The 26,350-nt window shown below is 50.7% G+C and overlaps 2 protein-coding genes across 2 annotated transcripts in view; both read left to right on the top strand.

Moving 5' to 3' along the window:
• The window catches only part of LOC125357773 (adhesion G protein-coupled receptor B3-like), a 214,934-nt gene extending 214,879 nt beyond the window's left edge, over positions 1–55 (top strand). Inside the window, exon 15 of the mRNA XM_048354692.1 lies at positions 36–55. Within this exon, the coding sequence (XP_048210649.1) occupies positions 36–55 (20 nt within the window). The remainder of the gene's footprint in view (positions 1–35) is intronic.
• LOC125357794 (adhesion G protein-coupled receptor B3-like) lies at positions 43–26,004 on the top strand. Its single transcript, XM_048354716.1, has 4 exons — positions 43–282; positions 11,543–11,578; positions 21,335–21,439; positions 25,245–26,004. The coding sequence occupies exons 1-4, from the start codon at positions 70–72 to the stop codon at positions 25,431–25,433; spliced, it is 543 nt and encodes a 180-aa protein (XP_048210673.1). The 5' UTR covers positions 43–69; the 3' UTR covers positions 25,434–26,004.
• Positions 26,005–26,350: the final 346 nt, after the last annotated feature.

The following is a 26,350-nucleotide window of genomic DNA, read 5'->3' as shown; positions in this document are numbered from 1 at the left end:
CGCGGCCGGGGCGCCGAGCCGCTGCCGCACGAGAGGCTGCTGCACTACCCCGTGAGCCCCGACTTCGGCATGGCGCCCCCGGTCATGGACCAGTTCGGCGTGGGCCTGGACCCGCTGACCCCCCCCCTCCTGGACCAGCACCTGGCCCCCCGGGAGCCCCTGCAGAGCGTGGCCTTCGAGCCCCGCGCGGCCGTGAAGCACTTCATGGCGGCGGAGCTGGAGGAGGGCGCGGGGCTGGCGCGGAGCGAGACGGGCTCCACCATCTCCCTGAGCTCCCTCGAGGTGAGTGAGCGCTGGGTCCGCCGGGGCTCGGCCGGTGCCCCCCGCGACCCGGAGGCCGAGGGCCGAGGGTCCGGGTGTCCTCCCCCCCGCGTGATGGCGCCCCATCACGGGGCGCGCTTCCCCACAGAGGCCGCCTCCGGTAACCACCCGGGTCCACGTCTGCATTTGCCGACAGCACGCGTGCTGCAGGTTCTCCGAGGTGCAGGGTAGACGCGCGCTTCTGCACCGAGGAAGCATTTTCTTGCCAGTGGCCGGTGGCTCAGGCCGGTGATACTAACACCTCGGGAGGCTGAGATCTGAGGACCCGGCCTCAAAGCCAGCCTGGGCGGGAAAGTCCATGAGACGCTTATCTCCAAGAAACCAGCAAAAAGCCAGAAACGGGGCTGTGACTCAAGTGGTAGAGCACCGGCCTTGAGCCAGACAGCCAAGGGAGAGGGCACGCCCTGAGTTCAAGCCTTAGGACGAGCACAGAAACAAAAACAAAAATCAGCACGTTTCTCTGAGTTCCACCATCACACCGACTAAGCTACATTGTTAGGTCAGTGTTTCACTCTTGAAAGATGAGTACTAGGATTTGGGGCCTTAAACTGTGAGCTCTCTGAAAGGGTGGGATTTGAGCAGGACTCTGAGAGCCGGCCACATAGACTGGACCTCCCATGAGCAAAAACGTGGACTGGGTGCTGTCCTGGCATAGAGAGTAGCCAGCCGCTGCCACTTATTGTAATAGAGTTAAGCACTGGGCTGGGAATATGGCCTAGTGGTAGAGCGCTTGCCTTGTATACATGAAGCCCTGGGTTCAATTCCTCAGCACCACATATATAGAAAAGGCCAGAAGTAGTGCTGTGGCTCAAGTGGTAGAGCAAAAAGAAGCCAGGGACAGTGCTGAGGCCCTGAGTTCAAGGCCCAGGACTGGCAAAAAAAAAAAAAAATAGAGTTAAGCGATTCTGAACCAAGGTGCGCCCCGTCGTCTTTCCTAAGCCTCGTATCCTGTTGCTCCCATGTGTGATTTTCCATCCTCCAGCAGCCTTGCTGCAAACTGGCCACTGGCGGATGTGCGCAGGGCACAGTGCCTTGTGTGCGTTCCTCTCCACGCACTGCCGTGTGCATGTCAGGACACCACCGCCCCAGAGCTGCGCGGCGAAAGGCCGGCAAAGCCTGGGCAGCCCCCGTCGGAACCGTGCGGGCCGTGTGCGCTCTGCGGTCTGCAGCCCCGGGCCAGGGGTTCCGAGACATGGTGAGAAGGGTCGTTTCGTTGGTTGGTTGTTTTCCAGTCAGATTTTTTGTCAGGTGTTGTATAGAGGGGTTATAGTTACGTACATAAGGGGTGGTTTTAAGGCCATTCTCTGCGGAATTGAGAAAACCCGCAGCGCCGTAGGAACAGGACTGCTGTGTAGAAGGCGCTGGCCTTCTGGAACAACCTCTAACACAATGGGGTTCTGAGCAGAGCCAGATCAGAGTGGCCACACTTCTTCCCCGCCAGGTGCAAAGATGCACGGTCACCGCTGCCCTATCCAAGGCCCAGCAGGAAGGAGAAGTTTAAAGAACAGAATGCCAAAGATGTGAGCTGGCCGTGGGCAGAGGATTCTGGAAAGACGAGCATCCGGAGCCGGGAGCCGGGGTCTCCTGGGGTCTCCTTGCACCCTTGGCTCTCCCCACTCCTGTCTGGGCACCGTCCTGCCTGCCCGGTGGGCATTGACAGTTCCGTGAGGGTCTGCCCGGGACCCCCTTCAGAGCAGGAATGCAAGCCCTCCTTCCCCCTTCCCCCCCCCCCCCCGCTCTTTCCCTATGTGGCCTACACAGTTTTAAATCTCCCTCTGAATCATTTCCAGAACCAAAGTGCAGACAGAGCTGAATTCCACTCCCGAGTGCTGGAACTTGCGGGCAGAAGCGTAGCGTCCTTTTGGATTTGTTATGCTAGTGAAAAATACAGCAGGCCTACAACAACAATGCCCCCATTAGCGTAAACTAAACCAAGTGTTCATACAAAAGTCTAAGAGCTTTTGTGAGAATTTTGAATGAGCGTGCATATAATGACACAAAATCAGAAGAACTTGTGGGCAAGTGCTGGCGGCTCGTGCCTGTAACCCTAGCCACTCACGAGGCTGAGACCTGAGGATCGCCAGACAGAAAAGTCCATGGGATTGATCTCTAATTCACCACCAGAAGCCAGAAGGAGCTGTGGCTCAAATGGTGGGGTGCCAGCCTTCAGTTACGTCTAATAGACAGTGGCCAGGTCCTAAGCTCAAGCCCCAGTTCTGTCACAAAAGACCTAAAGAACACGTTGTAATGACCATATGAGAATTTTCCACAGAGTGTTTTTTTTTTAATGGTGATAAAGAGATTTGAAAAATATTGCATTAAAATGCTTCAGTTGCTGTAGAATTGTACGTGCAAAGCCTTGTTGAGCTTGATATTGTACAGCCTGAATAGCAGAAAGCATTTGTTCTTCTGATACTTTCTTCAAATCTATTCTTACTATTAATATAAGATCATATATAATGATGATTTTGTCAAAAGCTTACACATTAAAAAGGAAGAAAATCGGGGCTGGGAGTGTCGCTTAGCGGTAGAGTGCTTGCCTAGGATGAATGAAGCCCTGGGTTCAATTGCTTAGCACCACATATGTAGAAAAAGCCGAGAGTTGTGCTGTGACTCAAGTGGTGGAGTGCTAGCCTTGAGCAAAAAGAAGCCAGGGACAGTGCCCAGGCCCTGAGTTCAAGCCCTAGGACTGGCAAAAAAAAAAAGGAAGGAAGGAAGGAAGGAAGGAAGGAAGGAAGGAAGGAAGGAAGGAAGGGAGAGAAAGAAATTCAGGATTAAGAGTAAAATCTCATTTTTGTTCTCTAAAAGGATATAATAGTTGTGTTTACAGTGACCATTTTAGCAAAGAGAATTTGTAGATGGGGGGGGAATAATAAAAATTAGTATTTATATATAGTGTCTTTCATTAACATGAATTAATTCCTCTTCCCTACCTCCATGTGGCCAGTTACAGAACTCGAGCCTGGCAGCAGTCTTTCCGCTATCTAGAGGAGACAGGGAGGCTGCCCTAAGTGGGGAGGAGCCTTCCGTGTTCCTTCCTGTCTCTTGCTAGGCCCTGGCCGGGGCCGTGGAGGGGCACTGCCTGTTCCTCTCCCCGCAGGCAGTGTCCCTGCAGAGCTGTGCCGGCGAGGGGTGTGCCGATGCTGCTGGATCGCCATGGCCAGGGCCCAGGAAGAGAACAGTGATGCGCAGAACCCTGCCCAGGGGTCTGCGGAGCAGGGAGGCCGGCGGGTCAGCCGGGCAGGGCAGTCTGAAGCTGGAGGTTGGTGGTGGTGCAGATGCCACGAGACCCAAGCCGTAGAACAGTGGGCCTGTGGCTCCTGCGGGTGAGCGCGCCGGAACCCACAGGAGACCCCTGGGCCACCCTGGGGCGCCCCGGCCACCGTTGCCCTGCCAGCAGAGCACAGGCCCCGGTGTGCATGCCATCGATTCCAGAATCTGCCTCCGTGGGTGTGGGCGAGAAAACAGAAAGGGGCGAATGCACAGAATTCAGCGTGGGTGAGCTTTGTCCACACCAGGGGGGAAACGCAGTGTTGAGTTAGAATAAGGGGGCCCAGGCGGTGTGAGGGGCGAGTGGCTGCCAACGCTCAGTCAAGTTCGTGGGAGGGAACACAGCGGCTGCTCCCCAAGAGAAGCGGGGCTCCAGCCCCCGGTTGCCGCGGGTGAAATGTCTAACCACACTCCTGGGCAGGAAGGCAGATCCAGATCTTTCTCCAGGCCCGTTATTTTTGCTTCTCGTTTCCTCGGGCACCTCACCATGCGGCCGGCAGCCATTCCTCCAGTGACCTCGGGGAAGCCATCTGGAGAAGGGTGGAGGTCCACGGCAATCGCCGGGGTGTCGGCGCAGGAGAGTGCTCCATAAGCGCCTCTGCCCTCCATGTCCTCTGTCGGTTTTGCTTAATGTGAAGAAGAATGAAATTATTTTCAGCCCTTTAGCCATCACCTTCAATTAACGCGCATGTCGATGTGGGAACGTGCCCGGAGGGGACCAAGGAGGTGTCCTGGGCACGAGGCCTTGAAATCCAGGTTTGATGTTGGATGGCAGTGCCCTTCATTTAGCTGCTGAAATAGTTATAGCCAGTTGCATATATATATATATATATATATATATATATATATATATATATAGCCGGTTACTCGCCTGTCTGGAGCCTGTTTGGCTCCTGGGATAGGTTGCTTCAGATTGGGTCCATGGGACGTAGTGCTGGGGGGGGGGGGTGCAGAGGAAGCAGGCGTTCCCTTCCCCCCCTCAACCGCAGGGCCCAAGGGGCCGCCGCTCCTTGGGCCAGGCCACCGCCTCACACCGATTGCCCCACTGCCAGCAGATGCCCTCTCCTACCGCGGGGCAGTTCTCCAATGTTAATACACTAAAGGAGTCTCTTCTTGAGATTCTTGCTTTAAATTTTTCATGAACAAAAAAAAAACAAACATGGTAACAATGGATAGTTAGACTGAAAATTGAAGAGCTATCAGTTAGATAAAGATTGACAAAAATTGGCTTATGAAAACAGGAACCTGAACTGGGAATGGTGGTTCATGCCTGTGGTTCCAGCTATGTACTTGAGAGGCATAGATGGGAGAAACACAAGACCCGACTGGAAAATAACAGAAATATTTTACTTCATGATGGGGGCGTGACTCAAGTGGCAAGGTGCCTGCCTAACAGGCACGAGCTTAAGCCCTGTTCCAGGCAGGAGAAAACCATGTCTTCCTACTTGAGCTGTCCTCACTACCATGCACAAACGTACTCTCCTCTGAAAAGGTTCTCAGAAAGTCTTCCGCAGCTTATAAGTGGACGGGGCTACACTCGGCTGAACTTTCATACAATACCCTTCCCCTCGACCGAATTAATGAGTATTTGTGTGGTCAATCTTATTTTGTGTGTGTACCAGTACTGGGCTTGAATTCAGAGCCCGACACTGTCCCTGAGTTTAGTTCATTCAAGACTGGTGCTCTACCACTTGGGCCTCATGAACTTTCCAGACCAGGTTAGATTGAACCAAGATTCTTGATTTGCTATCAAAGCTTTCTCCTCCTGAGTGACTCCCTCACTGCCCCACAACAGAAACTTCCAGTAAGGCCCTGTTGCCATTCCTCCGTCAGTGACCTGCGGTGAACCTTCCTGTGGCTTGTCCAGCCCCATTCCCACTGACACAAACAATGAAGTCTTCCCTTTACGAAATCACTCATTGCTTGGCAGGAGTCAGACATGGGGCCAGGGGTCACTGGGTGTTCCCAGTGCAGTCACTGGGAGTAAGCACTCTGCTTACTCCCATTCACATCATCCCAAAGGACACCATTCTGGGTCTAGTGCTAAGTGTGGCTTTCTGTGAACTGTCATGACCACTCGCCCATCCATCCCATGAACTGTCATAATCACTCACCTGTCCATTCCGTGAACTGTCATGACCACTTACCTGTCCATCCCGTGACCTGTCATAATCACTCACCTGTCCATCCCGTGAACTGTCATGACCACTCGCCTGTCCATCCCGTGAACTGTCATGACCACTCGCCCGTCCATCCTGTGACCTGTCATGACCACTCATCCGTCCATCCCGTGACCTGTCATAATCACTCACCTGTCCATTCCGTGAACTGTCATGACCACTCACCCGTCCATCCGTGAACTGTCATGACCACTCACCCGTCCATCCCATGAACTGTCATGACCACTCACCCGTCCATCCCGTGAACTGTCATGACCACTCACCCGTCCATCCCGTGAACTGTCATGACCACTCACCCGTCCATCCCGTGAACTGTCATGACCACTCACCCGTCCGTTCCGTGAACTGTCATGACCACTCACCCATCCATCCAATGACTTGTCATGACTGCTTACCTGTCCATCCTGTGACCTGTTAGAATCACTCACCTGTCCATCCCGTGAACTGTCATGACTGCTTACCTGTCCATCCTGTGAACTGTCATGACCACTCGCCTGTCCATCCCATGAACTGTCATGACTGCTTACCTGTCCATCCTGTGAACTGTCATGACCACTCTCCCATCCATCCCGTGAACTGTCATGACCACTCACCCTCACGTGTCCATCCCGTGAACTGTCATGACCACTCACCTGTCCATCCCATGAACTGTCATGACCGCTCACCTGTCCATCCTGTGAACTGTCATGACCACTCACCTGTCCATCCCGTGAACTGTCATGACCACTCACCCGTCCATCCCATGAATTGTCATGACCACTCACCCGTCCATCCCGTGAACTGTCATGACCACTCGCCTGTCCATCCTGTGAACTGTCATGATCATTCACCTGTCCATCCTGTGAACTGTCATGACCACTCATCCATCCTGTGACCTGTCATAATCACTCACCTGTCCATCCCGTGAACTGTCATGACTGCTTACCTGTCCATCCTGTGAATTGTCATGACCACTCGCCTGTCCATCCTGTGACCTGTCATGATCACTCACCCGTCGATCCTGTGAACTGTCATGACCACTCACCCGTCCATCCCATGAACTGTCATGACTGCTTACCTGTACATCCCGTGAACTGTCATGACCACTTACCCATCCATCCCGTGAATTGTCATAACCACTCACCTGTCCATCCCCTGAACTGTCATTAGAAATAAAGGGAAATGAAGTTGAGAAAGAGTGAGGCTGGTGGAGCTGGAGGGTAAGGAGATGCTTCAGGCAGAAGAGACAGCAGAGGAAGGAGCTTGGTTCATCCTGTTTACATTGCAAGACTCGTGTCACTGAGGAGGAGAGAGAAGAGCCAGACCCCAGCTCTGGTAGAGACAGCGGGAACCAGTGAGGACTGAAGAGAGAGATGGCCGTCATAGCTCCCCACCCAGGCTCCAGCCGGCTAGCCCTGCCGGCCACTCATCCCTGACCTGGGTGTGTGGAGAGCCAAGGACGAAGGCACAGTAGCTACAAACAGGGCTGGGTAGATGGCTGGGGACAGTTTGGACTCTTGATGAAATGAAAAGACATAAACTGTAAAGGAAACATGGACAGAAGTGCAGGCTACTAGCTACGCCCGTGTGATGAATCTGAGAGACAGAACAGAACAGAATAGAATGGAAGGAAACGGAACAAACTAGAATAGAACAGAATGGAAGAGAGAAAAACCGTAGCCTCAAGTAGAGTAGAAGAGAGCATGAGTTTGTGGATGGCATCTGGAGGACAGGGACAGGGAAAGTATGGAAGATGCGGGGCAACTCCTAAGCTTTAGGTCTAGCCAGATAGGCAGCCAACCCTTGCCTTTAAAATAGTTATCTTTAGTTATACAACGGGGCTTCAATTCAACACATCTGTTTATGGGTACAGTGCGTCCCCATCAGTGTCAGCCCCTTCATAGCTCTTCCTCATCTCTCCCAACCCCACCCACTCTCTCAGTACACCTGTTTCCATTCCCATGTCATGCTCATACACTGAGAATCCTAACTACATCCGCCCTCCCTTCCCCCTCCATTTCTTTTCTCCCCCTTGACCTCACTCCACCCCAGAACACGTTCCAGCGTCCTGTTATTCACTCTGTTAGACAGTTAATTGTTCAGAGGAGTTTCAGCATTGGAATCCCCTCCTGCACGTCGCACACTTGAGTTAGTACATGGTGTACATATGCAGGTGACCCTGAATGCTTACAGACGTGTTTATGCTTCAGACCTAATTCCCATGTCTGAAAGAAAACATGCATCTTTTGTCCCCTTACACCTGACTTACTTCACTTCAGGTAAGAGTTTCCATGTCCTTCTGTTTCTTTGCAAATGATATCATTCTTTCTGATGGATGAATAAAATTCCACTTTACAGACACACACACACACACACACACACACGTCTGTGTCACATTTTCTGGGTGCATTCATCCATTGTATGGCATCTGGGCTGTTCCCATAACTTGGCTGTTGTAAATAGTGCAGCAGTGAACATGGGTGTGCAAGTGTCTTCACATGCTGCCTTGTCCATGAGTGTGGGGTGGATCTCAGCGTCCCCACGTTTAGGAAGACAGACATGAGTAGGAGCTGCAAAACACAGACTTGAAAATGAGCTTTCGTGAACGAAAGCGGGGGGAAGAGGAGCAAAGCGGAGAGGACCAGCGCTTTAATGAAGAGCTGGTTAGCTTTGAAGGCTCGGAGAGTCCAACAAGCTGAGAATGAAAAACTTGACCTTGGTGTTTGACCAGATGGAGCTCATTAGAAGCCTTTGACAAGAAGAATTTTAATGGAGTGTTGAGAGCAGAGAATACAAATTGAATGAGTTCTCAGTGGGAAATTAGGAAAAGGAGGCAGCATAGAAAAACATCATCTGCTGTGGCAAAAAGAAAATTGTATTTGAGAAATTAGGTGCATGGGGTAGAAGGATTTATTTTCTATTACCTTTAGGTATCTTTAGGGATTTCAATTCAACATTTCAGTTGAGGAATATACCACATCTTGACGGAGGTTCCCCTCTCCATTGTTCTCCCATCTCTCCCAACCCCTCCCTCCCCCCATTACCTGGCTCTTTGTTCACGGGTGTGCTCTGAACATTGTGACTGCGTTCTTCCCCTTCCTCTCCCCACTCCTCTGTCCTCTCCTTAATCCCCAAGCCTTCTAGAAAAACATGTGTCAGCTACCAGCGTTCATTTTGCTAAGCTGAGGAGAATTCACATCTTCAGAAAACACTTGAGCTGCACCATGACCTAGGGCGCGTCTCTGCGCAGCACTTCTTCAGCGATCGGCTGGTCAGGAGAAGCTGTTGGGCTTGGCCACGCTTCTAGCTGCTTCTCATTTAAGCACAGGGCCCAGTGTGCTTTACACCCTAAGAAGACACTGGAGAAGTGTGCAGATCACACACGCTTCCCACACCCGTGTGGGCTGGAGGGGCTCGGCCAAGCTGGGAACAGCACTGGGCTTTCTAGCTCTTCTCTGCAGCCGTTTCCCTGTGTGTAGCCCTCGCCTTCCTGAGGTAAACTCGACTTTACAACAGGAAAAGCACATCTAGAGAAGTCCACTGCTGCTCACAAAGCATCTCATGGTAGACGATTTTCAAGCTGCTTTATTCAGCATAGACTTTCTGTGGAATACCTATCACACGCATACTTCATCCTCTTCAAAACACCATTGACGTGTCAACGTTCATCTTGAATTAGGCCACAAAGGCACCTCAGCCCTGTCTGGGCCACTGAGCAGAGCTGGAGAACAGGCTGGACACGGGGGCCTGCCTTTAACCTCAGCTCTTTGCTTGCAGCCTTGGGGACCTGCCTTTAATCTCTGCTCTTTGCTTGCAGCCTTGGAGGACCTGCCTTTAACCTCAGCTCTTTGCTTGCAGCCTTGGGGACCTGTCCTGAGTCTCGGCTGTTTGCAGCCTTGGTGGAGGACTGGGTTTCTGGAACTCAGGGTTACTTTCCCTCACCATGACCCGAGGACGGTGTTCTCTGCAGGTGTCCCACAGAGCAGAGCGTTCGGACACCAAAGCACGCTGTCAGCCAGGAGCAGAGAAGAGTGGGTGTACGGAGACAGGAAGGCAGGGAACACACGCTTAGTCCCCACACTGCACTTATGAGGTGCTCGTTGTGCTTTTGCCCGGCCACAGCTCTCCTGACTGAGTGTGTACATGTGCACACACACACACAATTCCTCTGTTCACCCCAGGCTCTCCTGACAGCGCATACACATGTGCACGCACACACTTATACACACTTCCTTTGTTCACTTCAGGCTCTCCTGACTGGGCACATGCACACACAGACACTTCCTCTATTCATCGCGGGTTCTCCTAACTGAATGTGCGCGCGCGCGCGCACACACACACACACACTTCCTGTGTTCACCCCAGGCTCTTCTGACTGAGCCCGCGCATGTGTGCATGCACACACACACATATCCTCTGTTCACCCCTGGGTCTCATCCTTCAAAGATCACCCCTTCTACTAGACCCTACGTCCTAGTTTAAGAGAAAACTGAGTGTTGGTGGCTCACACCTGTAATCCGAGCTACTCTGGAGGCTGAGATCAGAAGAGTGCACTGCGAAACCAGCCTGGAAAGCCTCAGGAAACAGTGAGACTCTTACCTCCAGTTAACCATCAAAACGCCAGAAATAGAGCTGTGGCTCAAGTGGTCGAGCACCAGCCAGGAGCAAATAGAGCTGAATGATCGTGCCTAGACCCTGAGTTCAAGCTCCAGTACAGGTGCGCGCGCGCACACACACACACACACACACACACACACGAAAAAAAGATTGTAAGTTTTGAGATGTGAACCAGAGAAAAAATAACTACCTAGTATATATGTTCCAACTGCCTGAAGATTACTTGTTCTTAATATTTATTAATTCTCCCTGTTTCATCGTCACTTCATCCACCAAAATGAAGCCTTTCTGAAAGTCTGTGTTAGGAATTTGTTTTGTTGCCTTTGCCTCGGGATGCCTTTGTACACATTTCCTGACATGTGTCTCTCTGCAAGAACTCGACGGCCGCCTGCCACTCTTGCCAGAAACACCTCCTCTGCTCACAGCATGGATAGGATCACATTTATTTATAACTAGATTCCAAAACTTCAACCAATTTTGAGCCATAGAGGAAGACGATAAGACATTTTGCTGGGGTGTAGACTATTTATTTGCTTGACTGAGTTAGAATAATACTCCAGCTCCCGAGGTGAGCAAAGAAGGCTCTTCCCCTGGAGGAAGACAGCCCACTTCCACGAGCTGTGGGCGTCCTGCGTGATGTGAGCGATAGAAAGCCGCATGGCATCGGTAGCGGAGACGTCTCAAGCCGGGTTTGAGCTTAGCTTGTAGGAGGCAGAGGCCTTGCATTGGAGGCCAGCCTAGGCTACAGAGCAAAGGTCAGCCTGGCCTGAGGCCTAACTAAGGCCTCAGCTAAAATATTGAATATTGGTTAGTGGAAGCTCCAGCAGTAGCTAGACAAAGAAGAACTGAACCCAAGAGTGGTTTTGCTCCTGTAGAACTAAAGTCTCATTCCCGACTGAAATTCATGTGTGAATTTTCCTGGGAAGCATTTCCCCTAACTGGAAATTCTGTTATAAATTTGAGACAAAAATACTGTGAATTATACTCAAAATTCAAAGGAGGTTCAAGGTGAAAATGAAATAATGCAGGCTGGATATTTTAAAATCATGAAAAATTTCTAATGCGAAAGAAATGTGTACAAAGATTATCTTTATTAAAATTACTATTTCCATTTTATATAAATGACTAAATATAACTTTATTGATTTCCTCTTTTTCTTTAAAATAAAAAAACAGAGAAGAAAATCCCGGTATTCGGACCTTGACTTTGAGGTAAGTCTATGGATTCATTACCATTTCAATCATTTGATTCAAAGTTACTTGTATGATTATTTGATCAGAATTTTACTACTTAAAGAGAACATAAAATGATAAATAGAAGTTCAAAGACCAAAACTGATATGTAACTCCTTAAACAAATCATTCTGTGCAGCTTATGTAGGTATCCTATAAAGCCAAGCTTTTGAATTCGCTTTTGTATAGATAGTTGTAGAAAAAAACTAAAATTCTGATTACTCTAAAGTGACTACTGAACTGCTGTTTTCTGGACAAATAAGAAGTCGTGTTAGAAATGCTCTCACTAGTAGCAATGGCAGAATTTGAACTGGCTCGTCCCGGGTGCGGGAAAGAGGGATCTGGGATCTGGGTCTCCTTCCTTTCCCACGGAAAGACTGCGCTGTTGGCCTCTCCTCGCTGTGTGCCCGCACCCCCACCCGGGGCGGGGTGCAGACAGCCTCCGTCCTGATACCCGTTGTTAAGATTCTCTATGCTATTGCTATCTAAGGTGTTTTGTTTTGTTTTTTGGTCTAGCAGTCTCCTTCTGAGTTTAGTAAATGTCTTTTCACAGATGTAAGCAAGATAAAGAATTTCACCTCCCAGTTTACATCAGATTCACATTCATGATGGAATATTAAAGCTGGAATCTACCAAAAGCATCTCATTCCAGCAGCTTGTGCTAAGCATAAAATTAATGATGTTTAAGCATCATGTAAAATGCACTCATGTCCTGATAATTGGATATGATTCATAGCCTGCTGACATAATGGGATATAATGTATTATAGACTTCTCGAGCATATTATACATAGAACTCAGTACTCCTCCCTGACAGCAGGAAATCACAGACGCCTCCTGACCATGAGAACCTGAGCCACTCACTTGTGTTTATGATGCCTGTACTCATTCTACACATGAAAATGCAGCTATTTTCACATTGCTAGCCCTTTGCAGAGCAGAGCTGATATTATTTTTTCCTGTTTATTATTTTCCGTTATTATTAGCTGACAGTCATTATGCAGGGTAGATTTAATTGTTAATTTCTGCATGTGTCTGCACTGTACACTCAAACGCCTCTGTCACACTTTCTGTCCTCTTCCCCCAAATCTCTTCCTTAAGTAGCCAAAACGGAGCAACTGTGCATGTGTGTGCATGTGTGTGTACACATGTATGTGCATACATGAGCATGCACAGACAGTGCAGCCTCTTACCTTGGGTTACTGAAGTATTTGGGAGTGTGCACACACACACATGCATATAGTTGTGAAAGGAAGAAATTAACCCCTAGGCCATCGGTGGCAAGACTGAGCACACACCTAGATCTACAAAGGCGGCCGAGAGCCAGCCAGCAGCATGGAAGCCCAGCTCTGGGGGGCAGTTGCACACTGCACTGGCACATCAGAGATGCACTTCTTGTTCTCCTTCACTCTCCATGGCAACTGCGAACGCTTCCGCCAGTGGATACGTCTGCTGCTGCCTGGCAGGCTTCACGGAGCACCAGCGTCCTCACAGAAATGCCTGCTCATATTGCAGGAGAGTTTAAACACAAGAGGTCCTTTCCTCCAGCTCCTTCATCAGAATCCCTGTAGGCGTCTGGACTTGGATGGAGCTGGAGAAGGAGCGCTGAGACTTGACCTCTGCTTCACCAACTCCTTGTGCAACTGCGGGGTTGGCGCTTGTCTCCTCCTACACAGCACCCGCACAGCACCGCCACCCAGCAACGATCAAGACGAGTCGGGGTGCGGTGGCTGGGCCCTGAGGACTGGTCGGGGTGCAGTGGGCGGGCCCTGAAGACTAGTAGGGGTGCGGTGAGCGGTCCCTGAGGACTAGTCGGGGTGCGGTGGGTGGGCCCTGAGGACTAGTCAGGGTGTGGTGGGCGGGCCCTGAGGACTAGTCGGGTGACGTCTTGGGTGGTCCCTGACTGTTGTCTACACCAAGGCTGGATGCGCCGAGCTTAGGTTGAGATCCCTGCCCCACCGGACAAGCATGTAGACCCCGTGCCCCTGAGGGCCGTCTCGCGGAATCTGCAGGCTCCCTCCCTTCCTGCTTTACACCCAGCGCCGCAGCCCCCCAAAATCATGTTTCAACTCATGTCCATGAATCCTGCATGCCAGCTCACGTGACACTGCGGGCGCCTCTCACATGGCCCAGGTGACGGCAGGCCTTGTACACGGACCGCGGAAGGTAAACCCATGAGTATGGCTCACACCAGCTAAGCCAAGCTGATGTCTGAGGACAGTGGTTTGAAGCCTGCGAGATGCTTTTCTCCAGTTCACCAGCAAAAAGCTAGAAATGGAGGGTGGCTCAAGTGGCAAAGCACCAGCATTGAGTGAAAAAGCCAAATGCCAGTGGGAGGCCCTGAGTTCAAACCCCAGTACCTGTACGTGCTCAACTAATAAACAAATGATAAATGAAGCGAAACCGTCGAGATACCTTGTTCCACCTAGGAATCGCCCATCTGCGTGCACATGCTAGCCAGGAGGCGCATGGCAGGGGAGTGGCCCCGGGCCCTGTCCAGAGCCGTCTCCAGCGGGAGACCACAGAGAAGGGGACGCCTTGCGAGGCACAGGCACCGCCGTTGCCCCTGCTCAATGCTGTTCCATTTGTTCAAGGTGCTTAGCAAGCAAGTACTAAGTACCTGCTTAGTGTCAAACTGCGTGCTAAGTGTCCCAGATGCACAGATCAGTCACTCGCTGCCCATGAGGCTCTCAGAGACTGGATGGAAAGGCTTGTTCTGGAAAGATCCTTGAGGTGCTGCGTGGTGGGGCCGCTGTCTCGTCTCGTCCCACCTTGTGTGCTCACTGCCTCTCCAGTTCACTCCTGGCTCTCTTCTCCCTCTCTGTCTAACCCGGTGGTTACGAAGGCGATCTGTGTGAACCTGGGGCCCGGCTGCCATGTGCGAAGAGCACGGGCCTGGACTTGGACAGCACCTGGTGTGGGAACGGCCCCCGCCAGCTCATCCCTCCGGCCAGGAGGTGGAGAAGAAGGCTCCGGCCTCTCCATGCTGTGGGTACTAAGAAATAAAACAATAGCTTCTGTTCCTCCTGTGGATTTTACCTGCGTGGTCCATGATACCTGCTTTGCTTTCCATCCTTCTGAAAGCCTTCCAAAGAACCCAGCAAGGCGAGGTCGCCCCCAGAAACCAGGACAAAGGAAGACGGGTGCCAGGCTCCAGATTCACAACCTGACACAGACAGAGTGAAATCTCCACACAATTGTGTCCAGGAAATGGCTGCCCCAAGTTTCTGAAGGTTCTAGAACAGTAGTCAGGACACATCAAGCAAGACAATAAACATGGGGTGCTGCCCCGGACCTCCTTCCTCCCAGTGTCTGAGGGCCAGGAAGGCCCTCATGCCTGCCAGCCTTCCCTCCTGTGCCACAGGCCTGGGCCTCTCCAGTTCCCAAAGTGTGCACTGAGGAACACTCAGCTCCACACCACGGGAACAGGACAGCGACGGGAGCCCAGCGAGGCCTGCTCCTCAGGAACCCCCTTCCACGCCCACCGCACTCACGAGGACACACGCACACTCACGAGCACACATCCCACGCCCCTGGCTCATTCACAAGCACACTTCCCACGCCCCCAGCTTTGGCCCCCTTGGAGGGGTCCACACACAGATTCTCACCCACTGAGCCAGGCAGCTCCACCCACCCAGGGCAGTGACAAAAGACGCGTGTAGTGTTCTCCAAGCACTATAGGACACAGACCTGAATTCTGCAGGTACTGCCAATGCAAACCACTTTTTGTTTTACTAGAAAATGCTCCTGGGGTAGGCTTTTGAACAAACAACAGTTTTAAACCTTGGTTCTAAACTGAGATTTTCACAGATGCCAATTTGGAAAGCATGACATTTAACTCGCAAAGGTAAGGAAACAAAGTTAGACTGATAAACACTGAGTTCAGTGTTGTTCCAAAACGCATCAATGAAATGGACCTGTAAGGTCTGTAAGCATGAACACATCTGATTCAGGAGGCAAGGCCACCAAAGGAAAATCATGTGGAAAAACCCTCAATATTAGTGGGAACTAGCACTATGAGTATCCCAGAATAGTGCTTGCTAGGCTAGAAATCCCCCTGGTTTGCTTTGTTCCCCTGGAGGAGCACTTCCTCCTCGTGGAGAGGGAAGCAGTCAAGGAGCACTTCCTCTTCCTGGAGAGGGCAGCAGTCAAGGAGCACTTCCTCGTGGAGAGGGCAGCAGTCGAGGAGCACTTCGTCTTCCTGGAGAGGGAAGCAGTTGGGGAGCACTTCCTCTTCCTGGAGAGGGAAGCAGTCGAGGAGCACTTCCTCTTCCTGGAGAGGGAAGCAGTTGAGGAGCACTTCCTCTTCCTGGAGAAGGAAGCAGTCATGGAGCACTTCCTCTTCCTGGAGAGGGAAGCAGTCGAGGAGCACTTCCTCCTCGTGGAGAGGGCAGCAGTCGAGGAGCACTTCCTCTTCCTGGAGAGGGAAGCAGTCATGGAGCACTTCCTCTTCCTGGAGAGGGAAGCAGTTGAGGAGCACTTCCGCTTCCTGGAGAGGGAAGCAGTCAAGGAGCACTTCCTCTTCGTGGAGAGGGAAGCAGTCGAGAGCACTTCCTCTTCCTGGAGAGGGAAGCAGTTGAGGAGCACTTCCTCTTATCCTGGAGAGGGAAGCAGTCGAGAGCACTTCCTCTTCCTGGAGAGGGAAGCAGTTGAGGAGCACTTCCTCTTCCTGGAGAGGGAAGCAGTCGAGAGCACTTCCTCTTCCTGGAGAGGGAAGCAGTTGAGGAGCACTTCCTCTTTCTGGAGAGGGAAGCAGTCATGGAGCACTTCCTCTTCCTGGAGAGGGAAGCAGTTGAGGAGCACTTCCTCCTCGTGGAGAGGGCAGCAGTCGAGGAGCACTTCCTCTTCCTGGAGAGGGAAGCAGTTGAGCACTTCCGCTTCCTGGAGAGGGAAGCAGTTGAGGAGCACTTCCTCTTCCTGGAGAGGGAAACAGTTGAGCACTTCCTCTTCCTGGAGAGGGAAGCAGTCGGGGAGCACTTCCGCTTCCTGGAGAGGGAAGCAGTTGAGGAGCACTTCCTCTTCCTGGAGAGGGAATCAGTTGAGGAGCACTTCCTCTTACTGGAGAGGGAAGCAGTCATGGAGCACTTCCTCTTTGTGGAGAGGGAAGCAGTTGAGGAGCACTTCCTCTTCCTGGAGAGGGAAGCAGTCATGGAGCACTTCCTCTTCCTGGAGAGGGAAGCAGTCATGGAGCACTTCCTCTTCCTGGAGAGGGAAGCAGTCGAGCACTTCCTCTTTCTGGAGAGGGAAGCAGGTGAGAGCACTTCCTCTTCCTGGAGAGGGAAGCAGTCATGGAGCACTTCCTCTTCCTGGAGAGGGAAGCAGTCAAGGAGCACTCCTCTTTGTGGAGAGGGAAGCAGGTGAGAGCACTTCCTCTTCCTGGAGAGGGAAGCAGTCATGGAGCACTTCCTCTTCCTGGAGAGGGAAGCAGCCATCCCTGGAGGCTCAGCAGCCACATGGGACAGGAGAGCAGCCAGGGCGGCTCCGTGCACCCATCGCCGGGCTGACTTCTGGAAGAGCCCAGATGGCAGTTCCGATTGAGCATGGCTGCCAGGCAGGTAGACACGTACTCAGTGAATGTTTCTGAGAAGGAAGAATGGCTGCCAGGCAGGAGGACACGAACTCAGTGAATGTTTCTGAGGAGGAAGAGGCCGGCGTCAAACTTTTCACTTGCTCTCATATTCATTTCAGTGCAGCTTTCATGAACCTGTGTGAAATATTTGAAAAGGTTTGCTGGTTATAAAGCACTGGCAGCCACCATGAATTTATATCTTCCTCATGTAATTTTTTTTTTTTTACTATATCCTAACAATCGGCCAAATAAAATCCCCCAGTTCAGAATCGAGTGCTGCTGTTTGGTCATAATATGGTCATAAGGGCTCCCTGAGCCCCTGGCTCTTCTTTCCCATCAGACGTATCTGACTGTGGCTTTATCTGGTCGAGGCGTTTGATGGCAAGCCACATGAAGTGACCTGGACAAATGAAGGAGAACTTTGTGGAAGTCTCATCCATGGAACAGCAGGAAATCTGGCTACATGGGAGGGGCCTGGGCCTCAGCACGGCCAGGACCCTTGCACGAGATGAAGGATACTTGCAGATGCCTGGAGGGAAACCACACCTTAGCCTTCCGTACCCAGACCAGGGCTGTGCTCCGCATCGGATCCCTCAAAGAAGAGCATGCGTCCCATGTTTGGAAGGAAACAAGCTCCTGGGAGAGAAGGAGGCAGACACAGGATTGAAATTGGAATTCTCTGGACTATAGGAAAGGAGAGAATAGGCTAGATCATGGGAGTAACAAGAATTTTTCAGTGTAGACGTGAGTGGGTAAAAATGCGGGCAACACCTCATTGGCAGTCTTCTGCTTTCAAAGTTCCACTGTTAGCGCCAATCCCATGTTGTCTTCATCCCAGTACTGAATGCTGTTGTCTTCATGAGACTAGAAGCTGAAGGCCGGAGGCCAGGGCACAGTTGCATGGGCTTGTCCCTTTACCTAAGTGCCCAGCACACAGAGCTCTCATATACACGAGGGAAATGTCTGCAGAGAGATGACACCCTGCTGCCCACAGAGGAAAGAATTTGGTGCCAACCACCACAGTGCCAGGACTTAGCCATGAGAGGAGGAGGGAGGTCCCACCCGCAGCTCCCCTCTGTTCTATTAACTGCCACTCAGAACACACGGAGTTGGCATCTCAGGTCACCTTGGATGGATGCTTCACACCCCCAAGAGCAGAACATCTCGGTCCATATTGCCAGTCACATAATGCCACAGTCTCCACTGGAATGCTTGTGCACATCTCCTTCCTCTCAAACTCCATCGACAAGCCTCAGCAAGGTTCTGGTCACTGGGGGCCCTCTGCCTCTTACACCTCTGCCTCCTCTCCTCCGCACACCTGCACCTCTGTCTCCTGTCCTCCGCACACCTGCACCTCTGCCTCCTGTCCTCCGCACACCTGCACCTGTCTCCTCTCCTCCGCACACCTGCACCTCTGTCTCCTGTCCTCCGCACACCTGCACCTCTGCCTCCTGTCCTCCGCACACCTGCACCTCTGCCTCCTGTCCTCTGCATCTTACACCTCTGCCTCCTGTCCTCTGCATCTTACACCTCTGCCTCCTGTCCTCCGCACACCTGCACCTCTGCCTCCTGTCCTCTGCACACCTGCACCTCTGCCTCCTGTCCTCCGCACACCTGCACCTGTCTCCTGTCCTCCGCACACCTGCACCTCTGTCTCCTGTCCTCCACACACCTGCACCTGTCTCCTGTCCTCCGCACACCTGCACCTCTGCCTCCTGTCCTCCGCACAGCTGCACCTCTGTCTCCTGTCCTCTGCACACCTGCACCTCTGCCTCCTGTCCTCCGCACACCTGCACCTCTGTCTCCTGTCCTCCGCATCTTACACCTCTGCCTCCTGTCCTCTGCATCTTACACCTCTGCCTCCTGTCCTCTGCATCTTACACCTCTGCCTCCTGTCCTCTGCACACCTGCACCTCTGCCTCCTGTCCTCCGCACACCTGCACCTCTGTCTCCTGTCCTCTGCACACCTGCCTCCCTTCCTCTACATTCTGTTCCTCTATCTCATTTCCTCACTTTAGACCCTGGACTTCATCACTTGTTCAGAGGATCAAGCACAGAAATTCATTATTGCAAATAACTTAAAATGTGCACTAGAGGAAAGTAGGTGGTAATAACCTAGATGTCTGTGCATCAAATTGGGGAATTAAAGTTAGTGGGAAAATAGGCCTTTGGGTATGTTACACATTGAATTTACCTTCCCATTTTGCACTTATTTGCCCACTTCCGCCCTCAAAGAATTTTGCTGTGCCAGAATCTGTCTAGAAAAAAAATGAGGTATTACTAGTCTTCTCCTGGAGATGTGATTGTTCTTTGAAAACAAACCTTAACTCTCAAAAATATTTCCTAATGAAAAGAATGGAGCTAGGCACTAGTGGCTCTCACCTGTCGTCTTAGCTACACAGGAGTCTGAGACAGGAGGGTCAAGGTTTGAAGCCACCCCAGGCCTGAAAATCTGTGAGACTCTTCTCTCCAACCACAAAAGGCCATGGGTAAAGGTGTGGCTCAAGTGGTAGAGCACCAGCCTTCAGCATAAAAGCATAGTGAGAGCTCGGGGACATGTTTCAAGCCCCAGTACTGACTCAAATACAAAAGAATTGCCCAAATATTAAAAACACAGCCAAGGTGTCAGTACAAGATGCCAGGGCAAGCCCAGTTTGCTGCTTGTGAGCACACGCTTACAAACACTTTAAAATCTTGCAGAAACATGAAAGCATGATCTTGGACAATCACCAAAATATGGATTTCTAATTTTTAAAAATCAAAATTGAGAAGGACATTTTGACATGACAAATTATGTGTCATGGTCTTTTATAAATGTTCTGGAATAGGAAAGAGATTCTGATTAGCTAGCTCAAGGTCATCTTTATTCATGATGAGTTAATGAGGGATGGGTGTAAGTAGGGATGAAGAGTATCTGTGTATGTATGTCTGTGTGCTTTGAGAAGGTCATCGGCCACACGTGACACTTTGAACACTTACTGTTAAGATTTTATGCTATCTCACAAACGGCCATGAGGCCGGGGCCAGTGGCTCACACCTGTCATCCAAGAAGGCTGAGATCTGGAGAATCATGGCTCCAAGTCACTTCACCTCCAGTTAATCAGGACAAAGCTGGCTGGAGCATCAGCCAGCCACGACAGCCAAGCCCATGCCAGGCCCTGAGCTCCAAACTACAAGTCACATTTTCTTTCTGTAAAAGTCACTCTTCACATGGGACGTGCAAGGGCTTCGGGTCTCCATCTATTTCACACTCGAGCTTTGAGTCAGACGTGATGGCAGTGCCTGCGATTTTCCCCCGCCCACTTTGGTGCAGCTAGCTAGGATTGTAGTGTTTACAGGCATAAAACATCAAAAAGGGCAAACATCAAGGACTCAGGTGCTTTGCAAGTCCAAAATTTAAACATTTGAAAAGTATTATTACCGTTTTTATAAAGCAGATTTAACTTTTGAGTGATGGAAATCCTATACCAGAAAGACTGCTACATTTTTAATATACCTACAAGACAACTTGATAATATTGGTAATCTTATGAATACAGATGGCTCATGCCTGTCATCCTAGCTACTGAGGAAGCTGAGATCTGAGGATCATGATTTAAAGTCAAGAGTGCAGGAAAGTCCATTAGAGTCCTAGCTCTAATTAACCATGACATTGTACCTTGAGTGAAAAGGCCAAGCAGCAGGGAAAGGAATGGACAGAATGGGGGGAAATGATGGACGGGGTGATTGATGAAGAAGCACTGTAGCCCTCGCTACTCAGGCTGAGGTTGGAGGCTCAGAGCCAGCACTGGCAGGAAAGGCCATGGGAGTTACTTACAGCTAACCAGCAAAATACTGGAAAAGAAGCTGTGGCCCAAGTTGGTAGAATGCTAGCCGTGAGCAAAAAAAGTTCAGGAATAGCACCCAGGGCTCTGAGTTCAATCCCCATACCAAAAATATTTAATTTAATTTAAAAAAGGGAAAGAAAGTTAAATCTTCCTTTTTCTTTGAAGATGTTCTAAATAGGAAATGAAGATCTAGTGCCCATCAATTCCATCATGGTGCCTTTGGGACCCCTGCTTCCTGTCAGCCTCCGCGCCTCTTGCTATTCAAGCAGGCATATTACAGAACTTTTTCCTTGATATAGAAGTCGAATCAGGGACCAGAGCCACACTGTTCTCTCTTGCAGAAGGTCATGCACACGAGGAAGAGGCACATGGAGCTGTTCCAGGAGCTCAATCAGAAATTCCAGACTCTGGACAGATTCCGGGATATACCAAATACAAGCAGTATGGTGAGTTCCCCCCTCCCACCAGGCTGGTTCTGCACCCTGCCCCCTCAGGATGCAGAAGAACAAGCAGCCCTCAAAGGGCGCCTCAGAAAGGTTAGCGGGAGACAGAAGTAGAATCCTCTAAGCAGGTGATCCACATTTTAAATGCCCCCAATTTTAATTAGAATTAGTTACATACCAAAAGTATGTTGGCTTCTGCTGGCCATTTTATCATGAGTTAAAGGTCAGTCAACTCAAATGTCAGAATGGTTGGTGCTTTTTCCATTTTTATTTGAACGCCTGCTACCTTAAAGCCATCCGGCGTAATTGTGCTCCAGATATCAAGTAGTCTGAAGCCGGGCTGGCAGGCGTTTTGCCTCCAGGAAACTGTTTGCCATGAGCTGGCTGGGGAGCGAGTGGTCCTCACCTCTCACAGGGCGGGTGTGGGCCGTGGGCTGCGGCCATCTCCCTCCCTCCACCCCCACCCCTCCCCCCTGCCGATGGGATTCTATCCAACAGCGACCCTGTGAGATCCTGTGATCATGGTGCAGCACGATCATAGCTTAGACGTCCTCGGCCTCAGTTCCTCCCTAAGAGCTCGGGAGTGAGATCCAGAGACCCACATTGGAGAGGATGGCACGGCCCGAGTGATTGAGTCCCCAGCCAGTCACAGGATACCCCTTCCTTTTTCTAAGTAGAGAATGGTAATAAGATGGACTCCTCAGTCCTGGGATGTCTTCAGAAGCCAGCCCCACTTCTCGACTGCAGCACCCCGGCGAGAGGCAGACCGGGCGGGCCACCCTCAGCCACCAGCAACCGGCACCAGAGCCAGGCTGGGCCTATGCTGGGTGCTATGGGCTGGGTGCTCCTGGGCTATGGAGCAGACAGGTGACAGGTAGCTAGGTAGCTAGGTAGGTAGATAATTAGATAGAGATAGATGATAGAGATGATATTGATAGATGGTAGAGATAGATATGATATTGATAGATGATAGATATAAATGATATTGGTAGAAGATAGAGATAGACAGACACGTAAGTACCTACATACATACAAACATACATACGAGTAGAAAGATGATAGATAAGAAGAAATGGTAGAGATAGAGATCGATGGGAGTAGAGATTGATCAATTGATCAGTGATAGATACAGATATGTTACCTATACTATGTATCTATAATCTCTCTGCGTGTATATTTCTCCAAGTGCATGCTATCCCATCATGCCTAAATCTTGTCATTCTTCCACCGGTGTGTGATGGTCGTAGCCCCAGCTTACTGATTAGTGCTGTTTATGAAAAGCTAAAGAACCCACTGGCTAGCTCTCCATTTGTGCTGAACTCTTAGCTGAGTCTGTGCAGCCGGTGTGTCTCTGGGTGTATTTTTCTCCTCAGAACAGGAGCTGCAGCAATGCGTCATCGAGTCCCAGCAGGCGTACGCTCTCTCCATGGCTCTCTCTCATCTCTGAATGTGAGGCCATCCAATTTCAGCCCACAGACGAATGAGAATTACACCACTGAGATCAGGCCTAAACACATTAACTCCTCTTTCAGAATATTGAAAGCCAACTTTGAAATAAATAGAAGAAACTTCATTTGTTAAAGAAAAAAGAAGAATGTGTTTACCACTCTGAAAGCCTTACAAACCACACGTGGCTGGTGGCGCCTAGGACTGGCCCACCCCTCACAATCCACTGATGGAATCATTAACAGCACACACATCTGTGTCCCCATTTCCTGTCGACCAGAATAGTCTGCTAATTGCACCACATCTCTGCAGCAGCCTGCCCTTTCTGGAAGAGATTTATAAATATTTACCATTTGGAAAGTTAGGAGTGGCAAAGACAGCATTGCTGTCCCTGCTCAATTATTACATTAAATATCCGAGAACAGAAAACAAAAGGAGTTTTTCATTCAGTTTTGATTAATATTAAATACATGAGTGAGTTCGTTATTCTAATTCAGTGACATAATTTGTGCCAGCACATCACTATTGAGAAATTTCATAATTAGGCAGAGTAAGATGTTTCTGAAGAATCTGGAGATGCGTTTCTCCCAGAGGGGAGGGTGTGCTCTTTGGAGCACAGGGCCTGTCACCCCCAAGGACAGAGATGGCGGAGAGTCACAGAAGTTAGGGACTCAAAGGGAAGCCAAACAGCAGTTATTCCATTCTCCCTTTCTAGGTAGGAAAGCATTTTCGGCACATGACACGAGGAAAGGCATGTTCACCTGAGATCTGAAGAATAGGCCCCCTGAGGCTCAGTCCTGACCCCCTCCGGGGCGGTCGGCACCCATTCCACCTCGTGACCAGCAGACACGCCGGTGCCTTTCCTTTCTGCCTTCCTTTTTCCTTGCATTTTTCTTTTTCTTTTTGGAGACCAGGGTCTCAATATATGGACAGAGGTGGCTTTGAGCTAACCATGAAACCCAAACTGTCCTCAGAGAGAGTGGGCAGCCCACATACCCCACGACCCAGGCAGGATGTGGGGGGCAGGCCAGGCCAAGCAGGCTTTGGGTGACCAAATCCTCACCATTCGTCTCTCTCTGTTCCTACTGACACATCCACATTCACAGTGGTAGAAGCTCATGTGTGCTGGCTTATGTAAATTTGTAATTGCCACACTCAGTCTAATTGCTTCTCCTCCATTCTGTACTTGAGCTCAGAACCCAGCTAACTAAACTCAGAAATGTGTGCTGATTCTGACCAAGTCCTCCTACCAGATTCCAGCCCCCAAGAAGGCTTCTTGGCCTACACTGTGCCACCCACCAAACCCCTGCGGGCTGTTCTGGTGCCGGGTGCGCTAGTGCTCCTGCGTGACTGCTCCTGTGTTTAGTGTTTGCTCCTCAGGTGCACTCGGCTAAGAAAGCCACACCCCGTCACAAGCTCGTGGGCTGCCCCTCCGCACACCCACCTCACAGAAAGAGGAGGGGTTTGTGGGTACCACCAACTGACTGATCGCCACCTCCATCCCCACCCCCGCGAGGACCTGGGCCAGAGGTTCTTCACCACACACAGCCAGAAATCTCTGCTCTAAGGGGCAACCTTGGGGCATGGGAACCATGTTTCTCCTGGGAGTCCTGCATGTGCCCAAGGAAGGAACAAGAAAGACCACCTGTGCTGCACATAGTAGCATATGCCTACAATCCTAGCTATATGGGAGGGAGAAACAGAGGATCACAGTCCCAGGACTCCCCGGGCAGGAGTGGGAGAGCCTGTCCTGAAAAGTAAACTGAGAACTGGCATCGTGGCTCAAGTGATGGAGCACTTGCCTCGTAGGCAAAAGACCCGGGGTCTGAATCCCAGTAGCACAAAATAAAAAGAAAGCCATCCTGATAGACAATTTATTACCCACTTCTCAAAAGTTGAATAGAAGCTGGGCACTGGAGTCTCATGCCTATAATTCCAGCCACCCTGGATGCTGAGATCTGAGAATGACAGTTCAAAGCCAGCCCGGGCAGAAAAAGCTCGGTGACACTTATTTTTAATCAACCAGCAAAAAGCTAGAAGAGGAGCTGTGGCTCAAGAGACAGAGCACCAGCCTTGAGCACAAACGATCAGGGACAGGGACAGTGCCCAGCTCCTCTGAGTTCAAGCCCCAGGACAGGTAAAAAGCAACAGCAATGAAAATCATCCATGTTGCCTCTGCCTCACTGTTTGCTCCCTAGAACTCTCATAGGATGCGTTAGGAAAGTGGTCACTTGTTTGTTCAATGGAAGGCAAGTCCAGGCCAAACTGTGCTTGCAGGCGGCCACGACCCCCCTTCTCATTCCCTCACCTAGGTCCCGGCTGCTGGCCTCCGTGGGGATGACTCCCTGTCCTTTCCCCACAGGAGACCCCAGTGCCCAGCAAGAGCCCGTGGGACACGTTCCAGGCCCCCAGCGAGTACCAGCACTACACCACCCTCAACGTCCTGGACACGGAGACCAAGGACACCCTGGAGCTGAGGCCTGCCGAGTGGGAGAAGTGTCTGAGCCTGCCTCTGGACGTGCAGGAGGGGGACTTCCAGACCGAGGTGTGACCGGGCAGCCGGGCCGAGCTGGACACGACGGTGCCTCGCCATGGTGACCACCGAGGCCTCGCGCGGGGCCGTCAGGACGTCCGCGTCGGACGTCAGCGCTGGCCCTGGGCGCGCACCTCGCCGTCGGGAGACGCCCTGGTGTACAGTCCGACCCCTTGTTGTGCGTGCGTGGAATGGATTCGTAAGGTGATGGATCTCTATAGATAAACCTCACGCAACAACTCGTGTTGTAACCGCTTCATGTGGTTTAGTTTTCCAGAAAACTTCTCCATGAAGCACAATGTATATATTTATGCAGTTTTTAAAGTTTATAACAGTCTGTTTGGCCATTACTACACTTTTTACTTTATAATATAAAAAAGCAAAGTTTTGTCATTAAATGAATGTTTGTTGAGCTACATTCTTCATTGCTTTAAATGCAATAAAGTAATAATCTCACTTTTATATGAATAATATATTTCACATCTTTATTATCGCAGTTTTCTCTAGAGAGCTCTGAGTAATTCTCTCTACTGCAGCTGTGTATAAAATATTTAAAATGTTGTATGGTGTAAATAAACTTTTGTCTACATATCAGTTTTTTAGTGCATTTTATTTCAGATGTGTTCAACATGAATTCACATATTTATAAGGTAAGGTTTGGTCTTTTATCCAACACAGAAACTGAAAATGCATTTGTGGTTTTGGTAACAGTTGTGCATCTCTCAAGGTGAGACCTTGCACATGTAATCATGGGTTTTGGCTTGCATCTGGGTCCTCTCCCCCAGTGCCTCTGGGTGTGGGGCTGGGGGTCTCTTGCTTGAATATGGTGGGGTTCTCTGCTCTATGGCCGTAAGAAAACCTAGAGGAAAGAGTAAGTCACCCTGCAGAAATGAAGGCAGGAAATGGGTTCCGTCACTAAGGTCACCATTTGTATC

The sequence above is a fragment of the Perognathus longimembris genome, chromosome 9 (genome assembly GCF_023159225.1).
Source record: "Perognathus longimembris pacificus isolate PPM17 chromosome 9, ASM2315922v1, whole genome shotgun sequence".
In the NCBI taxonomy this organism is placed as follows: Eukaryota; Metazoa; Chordata; class Mammalia; order Rodentia; family Heteromyidae; genus Perognathus; species Perognathus longimembris.
This window is presented reverse-complemented; position numbering and strand designations above follow the sequence as displayed.